At 38.3% G+C, this 21391-nt stretch overlaps 1 protein-coding gene across 1 annotated transcript in view; it reads left to right on the top strand.

The window, feature by feature from the left end:
• khdrbs3 (KH domain containing, RNA binding, signal transduction associated 3) overlaps positions 1 to 21391 on the top strand; it is a 107002-nt gene that overhangs the window by 35976 nt on the left and 49635 nt on the right. Inside the window, exon 2 of the mRNA XM_044336617.1 lies at positions 14593 to 14711. Coding sequence (XP_044192552.1) covers positions 14593 to 14711 — 119 coding nt within the window. The remainder of the gene's footprint in view (positions 1 to 14592; positions 14712 to 21391) is intronic.

Raw genomic sequence — 21391 nt, 5'->3', positions numbered from 1 at the left:
TTAAAGAAATGTTTAAATACCAGAAGCACCAATCTGTCTTCTTTTTTTAAAAACTGTGAATAATGATGTGAGTTCACCTGCGATGAATAATCTGTGCCTCTTTGAGGAGCTAACATAGAGAAAAATACACTGAAAAGCATTTATAACAGGCACCTTTCTGCCTGATACTAGCAGTCAGTGTAATGGGTTTAAATGAATAGCAGAGATGGACTGATTTTAGGCTTGTATATCTACTGTGTGATCATGTACTCAGCGGCATTGACTATTAATCCAAAATACAAAACTGTCAGATAATCTGTGGTAATAAAACAACAGAGGATGTGTTTGTAGAGCTGATCCAGCGAGTCTTTGCCAGCCCTCGCAGCTGATGCCAGACACTGTCTCTATCTCTGTGTAGAAATGAGTGTATCTCCGCTGGAGAACAGCAAGTGCCTTATTTCATTTGCAATATTGATCTTTTTCGTTCTCGTATTGTTTGATGCTCACTACCATGAAAAGGCGACGAACTGCAATCTAATTGATTTTGCTCAGTTAGGAACAGGGTTTGACTGAGCTTGTTACGATCAGAGGACAAGCGATGCTGAGACGCAGTGTATTAGCTCAACACCATGTTGCAAAATGTTAGAAAATAATATGGATCTGATAATATCATAACCACTCACGCACCCTTTAATGTTTTCCTAATGCTTGGTGTGGAAATGAATTTCTCTATTTACCAGAATCTGAGACGCAGAGTGTGTAGATCCAAACCAGCGCAGAATGCTTTTATGAGGCACTTACACGCTTTCAAGGATTTGTCTGCAGTTTTAATTGACACTCAATGAGTAATTGAAATAAAAAATGAAGGTGGTCTGGTCATTATGAGTTATGATGATTCAGTGTATTTTGATAATGCAGCCTGAGATGAGACACAGATAATGATGTACATTAAGCTGCACAGTTTTCATTTTCATCCTCAAATCCCCCTCCCCAGCCCGTCACCCGTTCACAGCCTAATGACAGTTTTATGGGAAACTTCATTAGGCGAAGGGATGTTGAACCGATAAACATCAGCTCATGTTAATTGTGGGAAAAGTGGCCATGCTGTGGTCCTTTCATGTTAAGGTCCACCAAAAAAAAACAAGTTTAATGTTGAGGTTAGGGTGTCACCAGACAGATGATTTATTGTTAATTAATACATGTTTCATATAATTTATCTTTTTACAGCTCCATCCTTTTACTTTCTCTCTATTCATTCAGGACATTCATTCACTGGGGCTTGCTGTTTTGTTGTACACAGTGGTCTGCAGATAGTCTAATGAAGAAAAAGCATCACAGGCTCTTTGGTACTGTGGATTGCTAAACAAAGACAGTGATTAATCTAAACTGTAATCTGAGCAGAGAACAGTAAATGTGTGTCTTTGAGTGTTAGACCAATATATTGGGATCATACAGGCCTTTTATTAAGTATCAGATCTCACCCAGTCATGTGGTCCACCTCTGAGTCATGTGGTAGGCATTTTTTTTGTCCAACAGCCAAAGTAATTGTGTATGTGTACTAGCTCTCTATCACTCTTTTTTCTTTCATAGGCACATGTGCGCCCACACATACCCACATAAAGAGTCTCTGTAGAGATTAATGTTTGGATTGATTACAGAACATTAACTTCTTCTTATTAACCAAGCTCAGCTGTTACTGACATTTTGGATCTTCTTTAAAAAGGAACAGATGTCTTAATTTGCTTCTGGGAGGAATTTTCACCAACAGTCATACAGTTGTGTAATTAAACAGTATGTCTAAGCAACAATCAGAAATTAGCCAACAACACCTAATGCCTGAAATTAGATATAATATCAAATGATCTTAGTTTTAACCAGTCCAAGTCGTTTTCAATTCTGTGACATTTGGAATGTTTAAATACTAACCGCTTCAGATTCTCCACCTCACTGACTCCACTACTGCTGCTACTGCTGCTGCTGCTGCTAGTCAACAATGCACAGCTTGAAGTTGAGGGTTGCCAGATCATCAGATTGAGTATCTCCCATATCCTGCTCTTTCATTCTTTATCATAATAGCACACTTTTTTTTTTTTTTTTTTTTTTTTGCAGAAAACACAAAACCTGGCAACTCTGCAAAAATCTTGCTGTTAACATTACATGGAGTTAAAGTGACTGGATTGTTTGTGACTGGTAAAAATATTGGCAGGGACAATGCAACACATCTTGATATTGGTATGGACATGTCCGTACCATCCATACCCAAATCTACACCTGATTGAGCAGCTCCCCTTACCACAAATGCCTAAAAAGATCCTGCAGTAATGTTGTACTCTACACAGTGTCACTACATGTTATTCATTCACTTCATATCCATTACTTGTTGTAAAAGCATTCCTCTCTGTCAGTCTTACTGTATTTATCCCCACCAATAAATAGGTGCAACGGATCACTCTGCAGTAGGCTTACAATATACTTGCTTTATATGAACACAGATGCATAGTTCATCACATACTTGACTGGATACTTTGTGTGTTATGGAAAATTAATAAGCACAAGTACATTAAAAAGTACTTACCAGTACAGTAATTCAAGTGCTCAACTTACAACTGGGAAAACTTCTGATTTATCAAGTCTTTTTGTAGCTTTTCTCCTTTTGCAGCTTTTTCTTGTCTTGTGTTTGTGTTCTCACTCTTGGACAGGTTGTGTTTTACTATTTGTATCATTTTTAGAATTGAAGGACATTTTTCTTAAACCTGCATTTACTGATTTTTTGGCCACTTGGGGGCAGCGGAAACAAGCTAACACAACACTAACATATTATCACCTTTTAAGTTAATATGTTGAACTTGTTAGTAAACAGTTGCTTATTTACACATCTAGCAATTATAGAGCATCATTGTCATTCATTCTGAGTCGTGTTTCTGTCCAACTGGTGAATGTAAGTCCAGTATTCACTCTCCTTAAGCTCTGTTTTTGAGTTTTACTAACTCTTTAGGGAAATATCTTCCTAGCTATGTTCACCAGCTAGTCGCTAACTGTGTCTGTTTAGTGCTGAGCAGGTAGTCTACAGCGGGTTTTTGGTGTTTTTTCCCAGAAAACAGCTGCCTGCTGGGGCTGAAAGTAACACTATGAGAGCAGTGAGAGTCAAACGAAACAGTTCAGTTGCAGCCAGACAGCTAAACAATGAGCTGAACCTTGCTATAAAGCGCCATAAAGCCGAGGGGAGCTGCAGTGTTGCTGATAATTCTGTTTAGGTTCATCACTACATGCAATGCCTCTCTCGTCATCAATTTCATACATTGTTATTATGAATATAATATATAATATATATACTTTGTATAGATACTTTGTTTGTGTTTTTTTGTATGTGTTTTACTATTTGTTGCATTTTCTTAATGTTTTTTCTATTGTATATGTTTCGTACTTTGGGGCCACCGTACCAAAGGCATGCAACTGCTTAGTTAAAAGCAAGTACTGCATTTTAAAATGCTGCTGTAAAACTGCTGCAGTCTTCAGAGTTTAGGCCTTTGAGTGGAATACTTGTAAAAACTCACTATGTTCAGACCCAGCTGTCTTCTGCAGGATGTTTCTTTTCCACTTATGTCTTATCACTGAGTTGTCACGCTTCTGTAAAGCCACCATGGATGTATAAAGAGAACTGGATACAGCGTTGGAGGTGGGGCCCCGCTCATTCCTATGAAAGTTGCTCAGTGGTGCACGAAGCCAAAAAAGCCACTTCCTGCTGTAAAGAAATTACTCAGATGAATGCATGCTGTGCACACTCTATGGGTACATTGGGCCCATAGAGTGTGCGCACCGGAGACTTCCACTGGCTGAGACAGCTAACTTCTGGTTTAGCCCTCTGGCTAATTTGAATGGGGTTAAAACAATTTAATCGTGTGGCTCTTCTAGACTTTCCAAATGTTATTGGACCAAATGAATCGAATTCTGATAGTGAAACAAATAAATTCACATGGTTTGTGTTGCTCAAAAAAATGTATTTACTCTTTTACAGCTGCTCCTTTTCCCATGATTGTGTGTGGGAAAAATGCTTTTTGGATCCCTGTCAGACCCAGAAGTTGTAATTCCATGGTTTAGCCACTATGTCAAATTGGCTTCAAAGCCCAGTGCTCTTCCTGGGGGCTTAAAAACCACGGACAAAACACTTTCTCCTTACAGAAACTTTTGCTCATGTGCAGCCTCTTGTGACAGTGCAAGAAATTACAAGGAGTTATTAGCTAAACCTTATGTTGCTGCCTAGCTAGCATAAAATGTAGCCATTGTGTTCACTCTCATTCCTGTTGCAGCGTGGCTGTATCCTATCAAACATTTTCAAATGTTATTTTTGTTCACAATTTCACCAAAGTCCAGTCAATAGTGATGCTTGAAGCATCACTCAATTGTCTGTCTGTGTGGGATTTTGTAGCTGTTTGTGCACCATCAGTAGTCCCTATTTTTAGCTGTATCTGTATCAATTTTTTACTGCATCAGGTCATTTGGGGATTTGGGAAGTCTAATTGGCCTTTCCAGTCCATTTCCAGCCCTAGTAACTTTTGGTGACAACTACCTATATGGCACCTTGGCAGATATGTACTTTAAGAGGCCTTGATGTTTTGGCCATGTAACAGAGAGGGATAATTAGTCTGCATTGGTTGATGGAAAGCTGCTGGATGTTTTCAATTATACTCAATTCATAATGGAAAGACCTCATTTTACTGTGTCTTTAACTTCTTTTTAAGGATCTAAAAACCCTCAATTGTAAAACATGAGTTTGTTTCAGTGGAAACTTCAGAGCAGTTTGCTGTTTTCTCATCTATTGTGAGAAAACAGAATATTTCATGATGAAAAATATTTTGAATTATGTATGGTGGAATATTGTTAACCTATATAAGATGTTTTAGGGAACTCAAACTCATTTCATATTCAGCATTTTTTTGGCTACAGTTTTGAATGTTCTATGAAATGTTTGTTGAAACTTACACTCACTGTACAGTATATATAACATACTGAGCAAGCTATAGAATATTCTTATATAAGATTCATAAATGCACTTAACACTTTTGTAGCAAGAGGCTGAAGCAGCTCAAATACAATTTTTTTTTTTATTTTTATGAACAGTAGTATTTGTTTCTACTCAAATATTTGGTGTTGTTTCATGTTATGTTTAATAACTCAGAAAAAGCCATCAACCAAAAAGTCTACTTTATCAAATGGTAATATGGTAACTTAACTCCAATATTTGCATTGCACCACTGACATCTTTATCATCTGAGGAGCAGGAGGTGGGTCTTGACGTTTAGTCGGGTTATGGCTAAAAAGTGATGCTCACACAAACACATGCACATTCTTTCATGTGTCTTGGATTCTTCTGAACCTCACAGCAATCTGCCTCCCTGACCTGCTGTTTGGAAATGTGGATGCTAATGTGTTTTTTAGAAAAAAAACTGTATAAGAGAATGAACTTAGTTTCTTCTTTTCTGTCCTTTTTTCTCTCTTCTCTTTTTTTCTCTCTCAGTTGTCATGCAGACAGGGGAACTCTGGAAACTTATTAGTAGGGAAAAACCTTTTAAGGACACACCATACATGTTTATGTTTAGTAATTCCTGCTAATACGATTTTATTTAAAACTTATGTGACCTCTAGGAAACACGTAAAACTGCTAGATACCTGCATAACACTAACAGTTGATGTCTTATCCTAAAAAACCTCCTGCCACCTATTACACCTTACTGTTTAATGCATCTGCTCATGGTTTCATGGATGAGGGCAAATTTATAAACCAAAATCTTGGCAGGTTGAGAGCACTTTGATAATCCTCTTGTAAGTATGCCTTTAAACGAACAGGTGCCAAGATAAATGCACCCTGCAACTATCGTAATGATAATCAAATAACACAATATGGAATGATGTCACACAAAGTAGAAGCCTGTGGCAGTTTTGGGATATTTAAGAGGAGTAAAACCCTTAAAGATCCTAAAAAACAAGTTTGTGCACTTTTAACAACCCCGCCACCCAAGGACATTTTCGGGGAACTTTAATGTTCTTATTCAACCATTTTAAATTCGTGACTCACCCCGAGGGTGACAAGAACATCCCGAAAGATCCCTACATTTTTGCAGTGAAAATGTACTTTTTTATTTGTCTAATGCTATATCCAATACCACTGAGTTTGGCGGATTAAGATCATATGCTACCATATACTTCCATAAGAGGACAGAGTTTGACTTCCACAGAGATCCACTGAATGGAGTCCCCGACTGGCTGGATGTATTTATGATGCTTCACAGGCTGGATACTGAAATGAAAGAGGCACCACTCGAGGGGCTCTCTGTCTTAATCCGTGGACATTATCTCTACACTGTAAGCGGGTCTTGGCTCGTTACCTCGCAGTTGAGAGCCAGGCTGGCAGGGTTGCAGGGAGAGAGGCAGAAAGGGAAGGGAAGGAGGGAGGGCCTTGCCCGGCCGCCGAGAATGTAATCTCCAGATTAGGGGGCGAGACGAATTCATGCTGCCAGCCTGACCTTGTCAAGGCAATGGAGGAGCCAGAGTGAAATTGAGATTTCAGCAGGACAGGAGCAAGTTGAGGCTTTTTTTTTTTTTTTTTTTTTTTTTTTTTTGAGCGTTAGCATTTCTCTTTCAAGGGTCACAGCCTTGACATCATGATTCACGCTAAATGTGTGTGGTCACACTGGTAGCACACATGAAATGTGTGTGGGGCAAACTGTTTCTGGCACTGACCATACTGACTAAAACCCTCAGCAGTTAGTCATTCTAGTCTTTATAGCATGAAGAAACAACATTTTGTTTGTCCATATTTATTGAACTGGGAAATGGTAGTATTCTGAATTTCATTTTCATATGCAAATATAATTTGGATTTGAGATTAGACACGTATGTCGATTTGGATATGTTATGCCTAGAATGACTTTTGTCATTTAGACAGCAAAATACATTTTATTTATGTTCAGAATAATTACTGTATTTCAGCTAAAATTCAATCACTTAAAATGAACTGGAAGCGTATTTGAGATGTATTTAAAGCCCCTAAAACTTGGTTGTCTTGGAAGAAATCTCCATAGTTATTTATTAAGAGTTTAACACTCACACTTTTTTATATAAAATCCATGCATCCATGTAGGATCCCATTGCTCACACTAAGAAGTGGACCTAAAAAATAGGTTTTCAGCACCTGTAAATGTATACAGGAAGTTTTATTTTGTTAACAAGCTTCTTTCTTGATTTTTTTTTAACATTTCTACTTCTGAGTAACCTCAATGTCCTTTTATTGTGTTTATATAAGCATGTTCTGGTGGATAGAAACTGGAAAATGAGAATAATGATACAACATTCCTGTTTGAGCATTTCATTCATTTGATCCGTAATTGCAAAACAACAAAATAATGAGTCGTCTGCAGCAGACAACAGCATACAGCATCAGTTGCCGGAAAGCTGCCGATAAACTACAATTGTGCTATTTAGACAAGATATGCTTTTATTGCCTCAGACGCTTGCTGGAGCAGAAGAGAAACTCACTGTCTTCCAATTTTCAATTCAATTATTTACGCAAGGCAGCACACTGAGAGCTAAGCTTTTCTATGCAGGTGCATTCAGTATGTGTAGTGGTGAAATGAGTGTGGTGCAAATAAATAATAATATTCATAAAATACAAATGAAGAACAAAAAAATTAATGATTAGGAATGCAGGCAACATCGCCTAGAGATAACAAATGCAACTCAACACATAACACTTCACATCAAAGACTGTGAAAGATACCATACCATGTTTCTTAATTGAAATGTCAAATGTTTTTCTTATTATTTTATACCAAAGGGACATCTATTAATACTACATGAAGGCTGATATAACTCCTGACAGCCTGTCTTTACTGCAGTTAAAAGGTTTCTGTGAGAAGCATATGTTGCCAGGGGGCACTACAGTTAGATAAATACCAAAGCTAGATAAATACCTTTTGGTTGAGCCACCAACAAAAACTTGTGGCATGAAACAGTTTTTATGTACAATTAATTTCAAAGTGCCAGTCAGTTCCACTAAATTGAACCATGATATGGGTTTATATGGCTCTACTCGCTCTGTTAAAGAAAACACGTGTTGGATTTTCATTCATTTCCATGCTACCTTCACAGCTTTCGATCACAGCATAAAAGGTGTCATTAGATCTATAATTCAAAGTCTGTGTCGAGTTAATTCCAAGTTTGAGACACAAACTGGTGTTAGAAATCCCTTGAACATCCAAAGACACTGTGAGCTCTTGGATAATTAGTGTTTGAATCAGTGCATACACCGGGGAGAATGTAGTTCTCATTATATTTGTTAGCTGTGAACTTTTGCTTCACACATATTGTTTACCAAAGTGGCACCACTAAGGGCACCCAGACTGCCTTATTAGAGAACTGCTGAACCAGTGCTATTTTTCACATGTAAATTAAACTAACACTGGCTCGTTCTGCTTTGATATTATTGGTAATCCGTTATGGGAAATGAAACTAAGGTAGGTCTTAAAGTGAAAAGAAAGCATTCCTTATATTGCAATGTAAAGCATGTATTCTAGATCTGCAATGATTAGTTGGTTTAGTCGATTGTTGTGTTTACATGCGTTTTTCTCAAAAAAAAAATTGTTAGCATTGTTCATTGTTCTTTTTTCTTGCTTGGCGCATTACCGCCACCAGCTGTGGATTTGCGGAATAGCATAAAACCATTGACAAACTGTGTATTATGTGCACGCTTGCAAATGTGCATATCGGTAAGTATGGGCACTAGTGGGGGACTTGCAAGGGACAGATTTGAAAAAAAAAAGTTTTTAATACATTGGTGTTCTCTGTTTTTCACTCAGTGCATTCAAGGAAATTGTACAGTATGCACTGGGTGAATGAAAGAACATGACCATCAGAGGTCAGTTATGTGTTCAGTGGATTTGTTTTACACGCAAAAGTCAGTTGTGTATCAGTTTTTATTTATGAATTAGTTACCACAGTTTACATCCATTATCATCAACAGGTGTTTGGCATCAGGAAACAGTTATTGAACATCATAAAAATCATAAAAACACATCATCGCAAGAATGGTTAATATGGTAGTTGGATTTTCTCTTTAAAGAGGCCCAACGAGAATTACTTTACTTAGCTGATAAAATATAGAAAATAGAGAGATGATAGGAAGTGAAGGGAAAGAGATTACATGCAACAAAATCCCCTTCTAGAATCAAACAGGGATGTGTAGCGGTTCATGGTGGGCACCTCAACGTTTCAGCCACGGGGTGCCTCAAACCCTTTTACCTTCATGTGTTCAAAGTCAGAATCTAGGATAAGTTTCAAAAATGTCAGAAAAAGGTTTTCTTTCTATAAGGGGGTTGCTCATAGCAGTTTAGGAGACAGTTCATGTTTCAGTTTCAGGTTTCAATTCATCACTTGCTGACAATATGCAATAAATGTAGAGAAGTTGATTTGGGTAAACAGGGTGAAGCCTTTAAATGATGGAGAAGAAAGTTTGTTGCAGCCTCACTTCCTGGTTTACACAGATAAAACGTAATTTTATTTTCATAGAAATCTTACGCAGCTTTAAAGATTTATAAACTGAATTATAAACTGAAAAGATTTACATTTATAAACTGAAAAAAGAGAAAAGGTGCATTCTGTTTGCATTACAGATCAGAATGAGTTGCATTGCATTCACTACATGTATAACAAAGTGACACACGATCCTATTAGTTGTGAATCTCCCCTCTGTCTTGTCCAGTAACAAGATCCGGTGTCCAGATACTGTATGTATGATATATCTCACATCTCAACATGAAATTGGCAGACTTAATGACCCAGTTGCTTCCGTCACCAACTCAACTCTCCAGCACGCAGCTGAAGCCATGCATAATCCTACAAAATCTACCCATCTTATGAATTTTAAATGGGAGGGCCTAAATCACAGAATTGCTTTTAAGTGAATCCATTTCTAATAGACAGCAGACAGCAGGGATGGTGTCCTGTTGTGGTGTGTCCTCACCCAAGCGAATGCATTTTATAGACCATAAATATATTTTTAATGTGTGCAAAGGTTGTAAAGTTGGCATTTCATTCATGGGAGTCCCTAAACAACCTCACACTAGTAGAGCTAGATCTGGAAAAACAGATTATGGTGTAAAAAGTAGGGTGCTGCTGGAGCTCTCTGCTTAAAGGATGAATTCTATTTTTCTCACAACGTGCATCCTAACTTCATATCTTTACTGCAATCTGTAATAATGAAGGTAGGACTGTAGTTAATTGCCGAGATCTAGGAACATACCAACATCCCCAACAAGAAGTCCAACTAAGTGTGACACATCAACAGTCCGACTATCAGACAGGTTTTAAACAAACCTTCAAAAGTGTTTGGAAGCACTTTGAAAACTTAAGACTAATTGAGAAGTGTCACAAAGCTACAAAGTCTCATTTGTATTTGTTAGGGTTTCTGTGCTTTATGCTAATACTCATCTACCATTCACCAACAATGTCGACTCGTGGAGCTACGTGAAGAATGAAAGGAATTCAGCTTTTAAAGCCAGTGTGTCTCAGCTGCTCCGAGACCCAAATGGAATGAATATACAAAATATTGAATTTTGAAGATTTCCTTAAGTTATGCTTCACTCTGTTTGACTCTCTGATCTATGGGCTCCAGAGGAGACACTTGGCCTATATATTGCTGAATATGTATGTACAACTTGTTCCCCTGATGAGGGCTGTTGCTGCAGAAACATGTTGGTTTTTTCTTTTTACTGAAGATTATTATTTCTATAATTTTCATATGCTCCATAGAGCAGCTGTGAATGTGCAACAGATACAGTGTCATTTTTTAATAATTTTGATTTGTGAGGTTTCAAAATGTTTGTTACTATAACCAAGATTAAAGGATAATAGTGGTTTCTCACAATGTGGGTTGTACTTAGTCACAGTGGTGCATTGACCTACATGCTAGCATGCTCACATGCTAACATGTCGATTTTTTTGTAGGTAAGAAGGTTCACCATCTTAGTTTAGCATGTTAGCATGCTAACATTTGCTGATTAGCACTGAGTGCAAAGTACAAGTATGGGCAAATTTAAAATTCAACCTGATTACTATTCATCCTGATGGAAACATGAATGTATGTACAAAATGTGATGACATTTCATTCAATAGTTATATTTCACTCAAAACCACAAATGTCAACCCCATAGTAGAGCTACAAGAAAAGTCAGGAGATCACCAAAAGTCATCAGCATTTATCCTTGTCATCATGTTATCATGTCCGATTTCATGTCATGAGTTCATGGCAATCCATCCAATAGTATTGGAGATATTTCAGTCTGAACAAAAGTGATGGAAAGGTAAAACCATTTTGGAGCCTCACAAATCAAAAGGATAGAATAAGATATGTTACAAGTTTGCAGCTCCTCCAAGACTTGAATAGAAGCAAAGGAATGCTCTGCTCTTTAGGAGAAAGAAAAAGCAATATGTTTCTGCAGAATCAGGGGATGTACATAGATATTCAACACTGTATAGGCCAAGTTGCTCCTCCAGAGCCCATAGGTCAAACAGAACATACAGTATTTTCAGGAAATCTTTCAAATTCAATATTTTTTCATTCATTCCATTTGGGGGAGCTGAGACACATTAGCTTTAAAAGCTGTATTAACCCACTGAATTCCTTTTATTCTTTACATAACTTCACAAGATTGTTGATGACTTTGTATCTCTGGTGATATTTCTCAATGAGTCTCTGCATTCTCAGGCTCTGATTCACCAAAGGTTTGTTTTGCACCTCTCAAAACAACCAGATTATGATATCACGCTATTCACTATCCATTTGCACTCGAAGAAGAATCTCATGGAGCTGGCAGGGAAGAAAAAGAAAACAGCAGGCCCATTGTGTTTGTGACAGTGATGCATGTTTAAATCTCCTTCTTTTGAACACTTGTTAATGACTCGGAGATGGAGGTGGTTCTCAGTTCACGTTGCCACATTTTCTCCCTCATAAACTGCGGCACAAACAAGATCTGTTGAGAGAACTGTGGTTAGTAAATTCCCGCCAGCTGATTCTGTGTTACCGATGTTCAGAGGGTGAGCTCATTTGAAACTGCAGTTTGGCTGCTTATTACACCTGCTGATTGATTGCCGTGCCCTGTTGGGGTCTATTTGGACTTGAAATGTTAGATTTTCTTAGTGAGCAAGCTGGAAAAATTGTGCTGCAAGCTTGAGAAGAAAAAAAAAGAGAGAAAAATTGACGATTTGCAGTTGAAACACAATCTCAGTCACAATCTCCCAATACATCAGAGCCTGAATGTTTTGAGGACAACGCCTCGTGGAGGGAGGAAACTCTGTCTTGGCATGTTGCTAGGCGATGCATTAATATTAATGTTGTCTTTTCTCAGAACGTGTGCACTCTCTGCCCCCCTTGGGATAAACTGAAGCTTAAAGATATCTCCATCTTACTGATACTTCTTTTATCCTTGTTAAAACTCACATCAAAGGTTTAATTACTTTCAGCAAATGTAAAGCTGCAGAGCTTTGTTGAAAAATCACAATTGCCTTTTTAGTTGCTAGTTTGCAATGCTGATATGCTTGGCTCATTTCTGACCTAGTGTAATTGAAAAAAATGGGTATATAGTATATCTGATTGTGTATGTCAGAGTTTATTTGCTTGAATCTAATCACCATCACACCTGATTCTGAAGCGATTTTCCAAAATCTGTATACAACATGAACTGAAAACCTAAAGTGTCATGATTGTTCCGCTGTAATCTTTTTTTTTCTCCACCCATTCAAAAATCATTTTGCACATGAGAAATAAATCTGTGATGGAGTTCGCCCTCTGCCTCACCCTTTCCCCTGCTGGGCTTTTAGCCGCAAGTCTTTGTCGTAGCCTCCCCGCAACTCTCAGCTGCCTTCTCTGCAAAACCATTTTCCTGGCACTGAAACACAGATGTTATCCATCTGATTAAACGTTCAAGGTTACATCTCTAAATACATCAAAGTCTACCTCTCCCAAAAGTAGAAGCGTGACAGCCAATATTTTTAATAGCCGGAGGTGCGAGCTTCAGTGTCCTCCCCATCATTTTTTAAATAAGGGACTTGAAAGGGACACTGGTACATGTAGTGTCTGTGCAAGTAAATTGATATCGCTGCTTTAATTACAAAGTATTATGGTGATGGAGCCTCAGCCAACAGGTGAGACGAATGATGCTGAGGGGACTTAATATTTATTGTCAATTAAAATAGTGTTGTTAGGATGTGTTTACTACAGCCTAAAAAGGGTTGGGCAGATCTGCAGGCTAGTGTCCATGAAAATTAATCAACAATTATGATAATTCATTAACTGATTGTCATTTTTCAAGCTAAAATCCAATCCATTTGCTGGTTCCAGCTCATCCATGATGCTTGTCTTTGTTTTATATGATTGCAAATTGGATATCTTTGGGTTTTGGACTATTGGTTGGAAAAAATGTCTTTGAAGACATGTCACCTCTGGAAAATTGTATGAAAATTGTCCTTCTGGGGACTAGCAGATTAAACAACAACAACAAAGAAATCTCCAGATTAAAGGAATAGTACAACAATTTGGGAAACATTCATATTTGCGTTCTTTCTGAAAATGAGATGAGAAGATTAATACAAAACTCATCTGTGCATTACTTATAGGGCTGTAACTAATAATTATTTTCATTATTAATTAATCTGTCATATATTTTCTTAGTTCATTGATTATTTGTCCAGTTTTTAAAATATATATATTTTTTAATTAAATTTAAAAAATGCTCAGCACAATTTAGCCCAAGGGTGAGTCTTTGATTTGTTTGTTTTGTCCAACCAAAAGTCAAAAAACCCCAAAGCTATTCAATTAACAATGATTGAAAAGAGTCAAGCAGAGAACCCTCCCATTTGAGAAGCTGGAAGCAAAGAATGTTTGGTGAAAAATGTCTGAAACGACTGACTTTTAATTCAGTTGTTGCCATTTATTTTTTATCGCTCGACTAATCCATTAATCGACTGATCGTTTCAGTTCTCATTTAGTATGGAGCTGGAGATGGCATCTGGTTAGCCTAGCCTAGCATAAAGACTGACTACCCTGGTTCTCCACAAGGTTCTACAACACACCTGCCAACACCTCTAAAGCTCACCAATTAACACGTTGTATGTCAAATGTAAAAATGACAGCTTGTGGTTTCACATAGTTATGTGCCTCTCATCTCACTCTTGGAAAAGAAAATGAATATGCTTATTAAGTGTTGAACTGTTTAATAGCATTTGACATTCTGACTCGTCATAGAAGGAACAGCACAGGTGTTACTAATAATATTAACGATGGCTCTGTTCTATTCAAGTGTCCCAGTAACCCACAACAGTGTGACAGTGAGCTAGCGTGCACAATACCCTGAAATCAAAGAAGGGATTCAGCCATCATTATGTTTATTATTTATACCTGTGCTTTTCACACTGTGACATGTTCTGTGAAAAAGGATAATCGTTAGTTTGAACCCCACTGAGGACAAAAATGTTTGACCTCTGAACATTTTCCTTCACAGCTACACCTGAATATCTCCTGTTTGCCAACACTGACTCATTACTTTTCTATCTCCTTGTTTGCAGAGATTGAAAAAATTCAGAAAGACGAGGGGAAGGAAGAGGAGAAGTTCATCGACGTCGTCATCAACAAGAACATGAAACTGGGCCAGAAAGTTTTAATACCAGTCAAGCAGTTTCCTAAAGTAAGTGCTATAGTATCACCACCAGAGACTTCTCCAAGAATGTGATGTGCACAGATAGAGAATTTTAGATTGTGTTATTTATAGATAATGAAGCCAACTACAGTAGCTCTGGTTTTGATTTAAATTCCTTACAACAGCCACTTGACAGTTTTTGTTGATGCTTTATGTTATTAGATGTAGCATATCTGCAAGACGGCGTACAGGCAGAGTGTTGGCTGACAGAACTGGGGTAGAACTATATTAGGGTTGTTACTTCCTTTCTGAAGAATTGTTTAAGCTTTTGAAATGTTACAACTGTAATTCTCACTCCTCCTCCCTCATACACACACCTCTCTCTATTACACTGACCTTGGTCAATGACGCTTTGATGTCTCGGTATATTAATTTGTCAATGAATATTTATGAATATATGATTCAGAAGAATTATCTCAAAGTGGATTTCATTTTCTTGAGTGTGCAGTGGATTTATTATGATACATGGTGGATACATGGACTTTTAGGTCTTCTCACAACTCCTAGAACTCCTTTTTTCCCCCCAAAAGTTCAAGATTCGATCCATGCCAATGAGCTAAAAGTGACACACAAAGACCTTATAAGAAGAAATTGATAGCTTGGAGGGTGAGAGTGCAATTGCAATGCATCACATGTACGGATTTCTAGACAGTCAGCTTGAAGATGACCTCCACTTGAGGCCGTTTTGAGCGATAACACTGTTGCCACATTTGAGAGCACTTCAGCCTCGCCCGCCACAAGGAGCCATCACCGGCAGCGGCGTTTATTGGTGCCACGCGCTCGGTGCATGACAAGGATTTCCCGCCGGGAGCACGATGGGGAGGCTGGTGTAAAAGTGAGAGGGCCGCTCTTAGACGGGGACATCACTCAAGTTTTCACCTCAGCCCTCCAGGGGGAAGGACAGTGGTAACCTGCAGTGTGTGGATAGAGAGGACAGTGGGGAAGAAACACAGCACAAAAATCTCTGGAGATGCACATGGGTTTAGTGACCCCAAAGCCATTCTTTTCTGCTCAGTTACTCTGATTTGAACTTTAATGACATGCACAGTAAAATAATGTGAGTGTCAGTTTAACTTGCAGCGTGTAAAAATCAGCAATATGCCAGGTTTTACATCCACAGCAAGCATTTAATTAGACACTAACGGTAGCTTTGAAGACCCACTAGAGCCATATCAGCTCCTTGACAAACACTTTAATTGTAACTTAAAAATTTAAACTTTTTAGTTCTGGGAATTTATCTGAGTGCAGGAAAAAATCTGAGGGGGAACAATCACCATTAAATAGAATCTAGGATATTTGCAAACCATGTCTTTATACAACTTAGATCAATGTAATACTCACTGTGATGCCAAAATCCGAATTAAGCCTTGTTTGACCTTTTCTTCATCCATGATTATACCTAGTAAGCACTGATTTGGTGATCTGAAGGTCCTTGACCTTATGATGGCGCTAGATGAAACATCAAGGGATCACCGAGGTTATTTAGATTGTTCCTTAGGGGACTATGGAAGTCTGTACCAGATTTCGTGGCAATCCATCCCTTTGTTGAGATATTTCAGTCTGGACCAAAGTGGACAGACTGACCGACATTGCTATCCATAGAGCCACACCGCTAACATGGCTAGCTGGGGATGGTTCAGCTAAATTATAACACTTTAACTATTTTTGATTGTTAGATGCTTGCAATGAATTTGTACATCAAATGTTTAAATCTTTTGATACAGACAGGTGACAAATTAATGGAAAAACTGGTCTGAATGCTTGACCCCTATAGTGAGGGGATCTGGTGGCTCTGTTATGATTTGGGGGGCATTTTGCTGGCATGATTTGGATCCACTTGTCCCCTTAGAGATGGAGGGGTCACTGCAAATCAATACAAAGTTGTTCTGAGTCATCACCTTTATCCTATGATGAAACATTTCTATCCTGATGGAAGTGGTCTCTTCTAGGATGACAATGCCCCAATTCACAGGACACAAGGGGTCACTGAATGGTTTGATGAGTATGAAAATGATGTGAATCATAAGCTATGGCCTTCACAGTCACCAGATCTCAACCCAATTGAACACCTATGGGAGATTTTGGACCGACAGTGCTCTCCACCACCATCATCAAAATGCCAAATGAGGGAATATATTTTGGAAGAATGATGTTCCATCCCTCCAATAGAGTTCAAACACTTGTAGAATCAATACCAAGGCGCATTAAAGCTGTTCTGGCGGCACATGGTGGCCCAACACCTTACTAAGACACTTTATGTTGGTTTTTCCTTCAATTTGTCACCTGTCTGTACATTATATTCACATTCATGTTTGTCATCATGGTACTCGCAGTCTGTGAAAGTTATACTGTATGTAGTGCTAGCATCTTGCTAGCTTAAGTTTATTTAGATGCTAGCTTACATAACTATAGTTTCAACAATATTTCAGTGACTATATGTTAACCTGTGGTTAGGACTTGCTTCAAAATTTAAATTTAAATATAGCCCTTAAAAAATCTGTTCCATGTTCCCCAGATGTTTAAAGAACTTCTTTAAAAACAAATTTACCATAGTTTTAATATAGATGTCTAAATGTCTTTGAACCTGATAAGCTGCAACAATTAATCAATTAGTTGTCAACTATTAAATTAATTGCCAACTATTTTGATAATCAGTCATTTTTTATGGAAAAAAAGTCCAAATTCTCTCAAATGTGAATATTTTCTGGTTTCTTTAGTCTTCTATGATCATAAACTGAATATTTTTGGGTTGTGGACTGTTGGTTGGAACAAAACACATTTGAGGATGTCATCTTAGGCTTTGGGAAACAGTGTTTCACCATTTTCTGAAATTTAATAGACCAAACAACTATTCAATTAATTGAGAAAATAATTGACTGATTAATCAATATGAATACAATTATTACATGACAGCCCTAAACCTGATAATCATCAAATCAAAGCCTACTCTATGGTTTTTGCTTGAACTTTGAGAAAGAGTCATTACTCTCATCAGGTATGAGCATGCACTCCAATTTAGAGCTGAAATTAATTCGACAATATAATGTTGGTGAGGATGGAGGGCTGTGTATTGTATGTAGTGTCCCCTTGAGGCTGATCTGAGTCTCCTCGGTTCACAGCTAACCAGATATGCTTTGACAGCTTTGATAAGTAGAGCCACTAATATGCTGTTTAGAGCTCCAACAAGCCACCGAAGGAAGACAAATTCAATTTGTTCTATATGGCAGGTTGCAATGGCAAGAGTGATCGGTTTGACTTGAATGGGTTTTCTCCTGAGCTGCAAGCATTACCTTTTGGCTTCTGGCATTGAAGTGGCACTGCCATTTTCCAAATAGCCATTTAGGAGCACATGTGGAGAGGTTAAATCCATCCTCTGCAAACATAGCTTTTTATCAAAATGAACTGGGCAAGGACACCATGCGGCAAGCTCCGGGCTCCAGGCTGCTGATTCTCTGTGATAAAATGCAGCTGTTCCTCAGTGATGATTTTTAATGCCCAACACTGATGAATTTTGAGCCTTTCTGAGATATTGGCAAGAGTGATGATATTATAGTGTTGCATGGTGTGGCTCTGTTCTATAATGGACATTGCAGCAAGCAAATCTTGGATTCTTTTTAATATTTTTTTTCTCATAGATGCTCACCCAAGTATAGCGTTTTTTTTAGATTTAATTGAAACCTTGTTTACAGAAATAGAGCGTCTAAGATTTTAAATCATGATTTAACCAGTATGACACATAATCTCACACCTACTCAAGAACTAAAAATATCCCACCTTTTGAACAAAGATGCACTATCAGCTCTCATCTGTACATTTGCTGGATCTGTGGGCCTTCTCACAGAAAGCATCTTTTGACAGAAAGCACTGCAGGCCATTAGCAAGGCATAAGGAGTCCCACTGGTTTATTTCCAGTTCAGATTGTGGCTTTTCTCTTTGCCGGGAGCAGTGATTTATCCTCCTGCTGTCGTTCCTGTCCTGCTGTCCTCAGCACAATCACTCTACGCTGGCTCTCTGTGAGCACACCTTTCGCCAGCCTCGCAGTAATACATTCAGCAAATGATGAAAAGATCTCGGATGTGCCTCCCCCCTCACCCACCCCCCGAACCCCCCACCTCCCTCTCTCCCTCCCCCTGCCACCCTTTTCTCCTGCACCCCCTTCAAGTTAAGTGTGATAAATCATACATCCTTTCCCTGCTTGTGTCTGCTGTCTTTCTCATCATCCACATGACTTTGTTTTCTTCAGCTTCCAACCAGGATATGGCGCAACAATTCAAATTCTGCTTTTATATATTTTTTTAAGTCATCACATCTATTTTGATTTTATTTGTATTTATTTTTTGTGCACCTAAAACCACAACAGAGCAGCAGGTGGTAACCTGTGATTAAACACATCAGCTTTACAGACAAGCAGCAGCGCAATCCTCCACACCGTCTAATGACGTGAGCCAGCACAGGAGCCCAGGCAGGTTTTTGTAAGTCACATAATCCCTTGTGATAACTAAAGCATTAGCAAAACCCCAAAGCATCAATCACAGTCGGAGTCAGGCGGATTTTGATATCTGATAAACAGCAGGGATTACATTTATGTGTTTAGTAAGACTATATTTGGTGGATTGTCCATATGAGGAGATGTTAGTTTCCCTCTTCAAACATATCGACTGGCTGGTGATGTGTTTAAATGTCCAGATTAAGAAGTCTCGCTGACATTTACAGGCATTAGTCAAACAAATATAAGTCAAGTCTACATGATTTCTTTTTAAATGAGCCTGTCCTCCCAAGAAAAACAACACTATAGGTAATAAGTTCATTCGCCAAAAACGTCAGTTAGTAATTCAGCCTTGGTTGTATCCCTACTGTATGTTTTTAGCAGTCTGTATTAATATCGATAAGTGAGATCAATGCTTCTTTTCAAACTTGACTTATTCAGTGTGCACATAAAGAGTTTCTTGTATATTATTTCACACTTACATACTAAAAGAATATCAGCAGGTGTAAAACACATGCAAGTCAAGAAGCTGTGAGTTTATACAGTGAAAATCCTCCAATATTCAAAATGAAAAAAAGATAATGAGGAAAAAAAGAAAAAATATCTCACACTTTCTGTTTTTCTTTCTTCTTACTTCTGCTGATGAACTTGACATCTTTAATGTTCTGTGTGCCTTTAATTCTGCTTTATTTAGAATGACAGAATGATTAAATTAGAGACTCACCCGTAGGACATTCATTGGATTAACACAGAAATTAATAAAGTAATCTTTAATTAAAAGTTTTCAGAAGATGAGTCTCTTCAGGTGTTCTGGTGGATAAAACGTAGTGGATTTTATTCAGCCTATTCTTGTGGCATACCTTGTTCTCATTCAACAAAGTCTGTCTGTGTTTGAAATTGCCCAATAAAACCCATAATGTATCTTTTACAAAGAGCACTTGCTACTTCTTCTCTACTCCGCTCACCAACAAGCCAACCTCTTACTGTGTCTCTGATTTCACTGAAGCTCAAATAAGCTGAAAACAAAATTCATGTCTGCATCAATTTCTATTTTACAGCCTGTCTGATATTTCTGTTCACATAAATTCGCTGCTAAGGCTAATTTTGCTGTGCTCACTTCCTGATGAACAGTTGATATGGCATCTACATCAAGATATGGGGAGGAACATAGTCGCGTTTTGTTCTTGATCCTTCTCCTTTTGCTTAGACAGAAGACTTAGATATCCTCACAAACATCCTGGACACTGTGTCCAATACTCAACCTGTCTGAGGGATGGAAAGGGTGCACGATATCTATGGTACACGGAGAGATGTCGGCTGTGTGATGTGGCTCTGCAAATCATTGTTCAAGAGACGGCACAGCTCAGTGATCAAGGCTCTATCCAGGTGGAAATGATGGATGCGCAGGACATCGGTTAAACTAGGCACATTTAAAACATTTCCTGACACCCTCTGTTCGCCCCGGTGGTGCTGTCTCTTTGATGATCCTTTTGTAAACTTGAATACATTAGAGGCAGGACACATTTTTATTTGCTTAGATAAGTTTAAATTGAATTTTCTTGACCCAACAATTCATATCCTTGTCAATATATTGATGAATTTCACCAGAGGCAATGCAAGGTTAGGTGAGGTTAGGAGCGTACAAATGGAGCAAAATTAGCATCAAAGTCCATACCCTCTAATATGAAGATAGTCTTACATATTCATCAATCTAAGGTCATAACTTTGCAGGAGGCCGCTTATTCACATTTGCAAGTACAAGGTTGGAATTAGCACAGTGGGGCATGGTATTTACTTTAAGGAAAAGGCTGAATGGGGCCCAGTATGACCAATTCCAGTCACAGGACTCGGTGTAATTATAAAAGTTGAAGGAACATACAGTAGCGGAGAACTGCTGGAGTTCAGCCTGGCCAGGATAAAAACCCAACTGCATTAGAGCGAATCACTAAAGCTGGCCTCTCAAATCCCTCACCCAGGAATTGGCAGGAGCCTCCTAATAAGCACTTACTCTCTGTACAAAAGGAAGGAGAGATATAGGTGAGGTGTAGAACAAAACTGGCTTTTTTTTTTTTTTTTTACCTCCTGCTAGCTAATTGATGACCTAGATAGTTGAGGAAGACAGCTGTATAACTCACTGTTAAAGGAAAACATGGAGAGGGGGGAGAAAAGCATCGCTCTCCTT

The sequence above is a fragment of the Thunnus albacares genome, chromosome 19, assembly GCF_914725855.1.
Source record: "Thunnus albacares chromosome 19, fThuAlb1.1, whole genome shotgun sequence".
Taxonomy (NCBI): domain Eukaryota; kingdom Metazoa; phylum Chordata; class Actinopteri; order Scombriformes; family Scombridae; genus Thunnus; species Thunnus albacares.
This window is presented reverse-complemented; position numbering and strand designations above follow the sequence as displayed.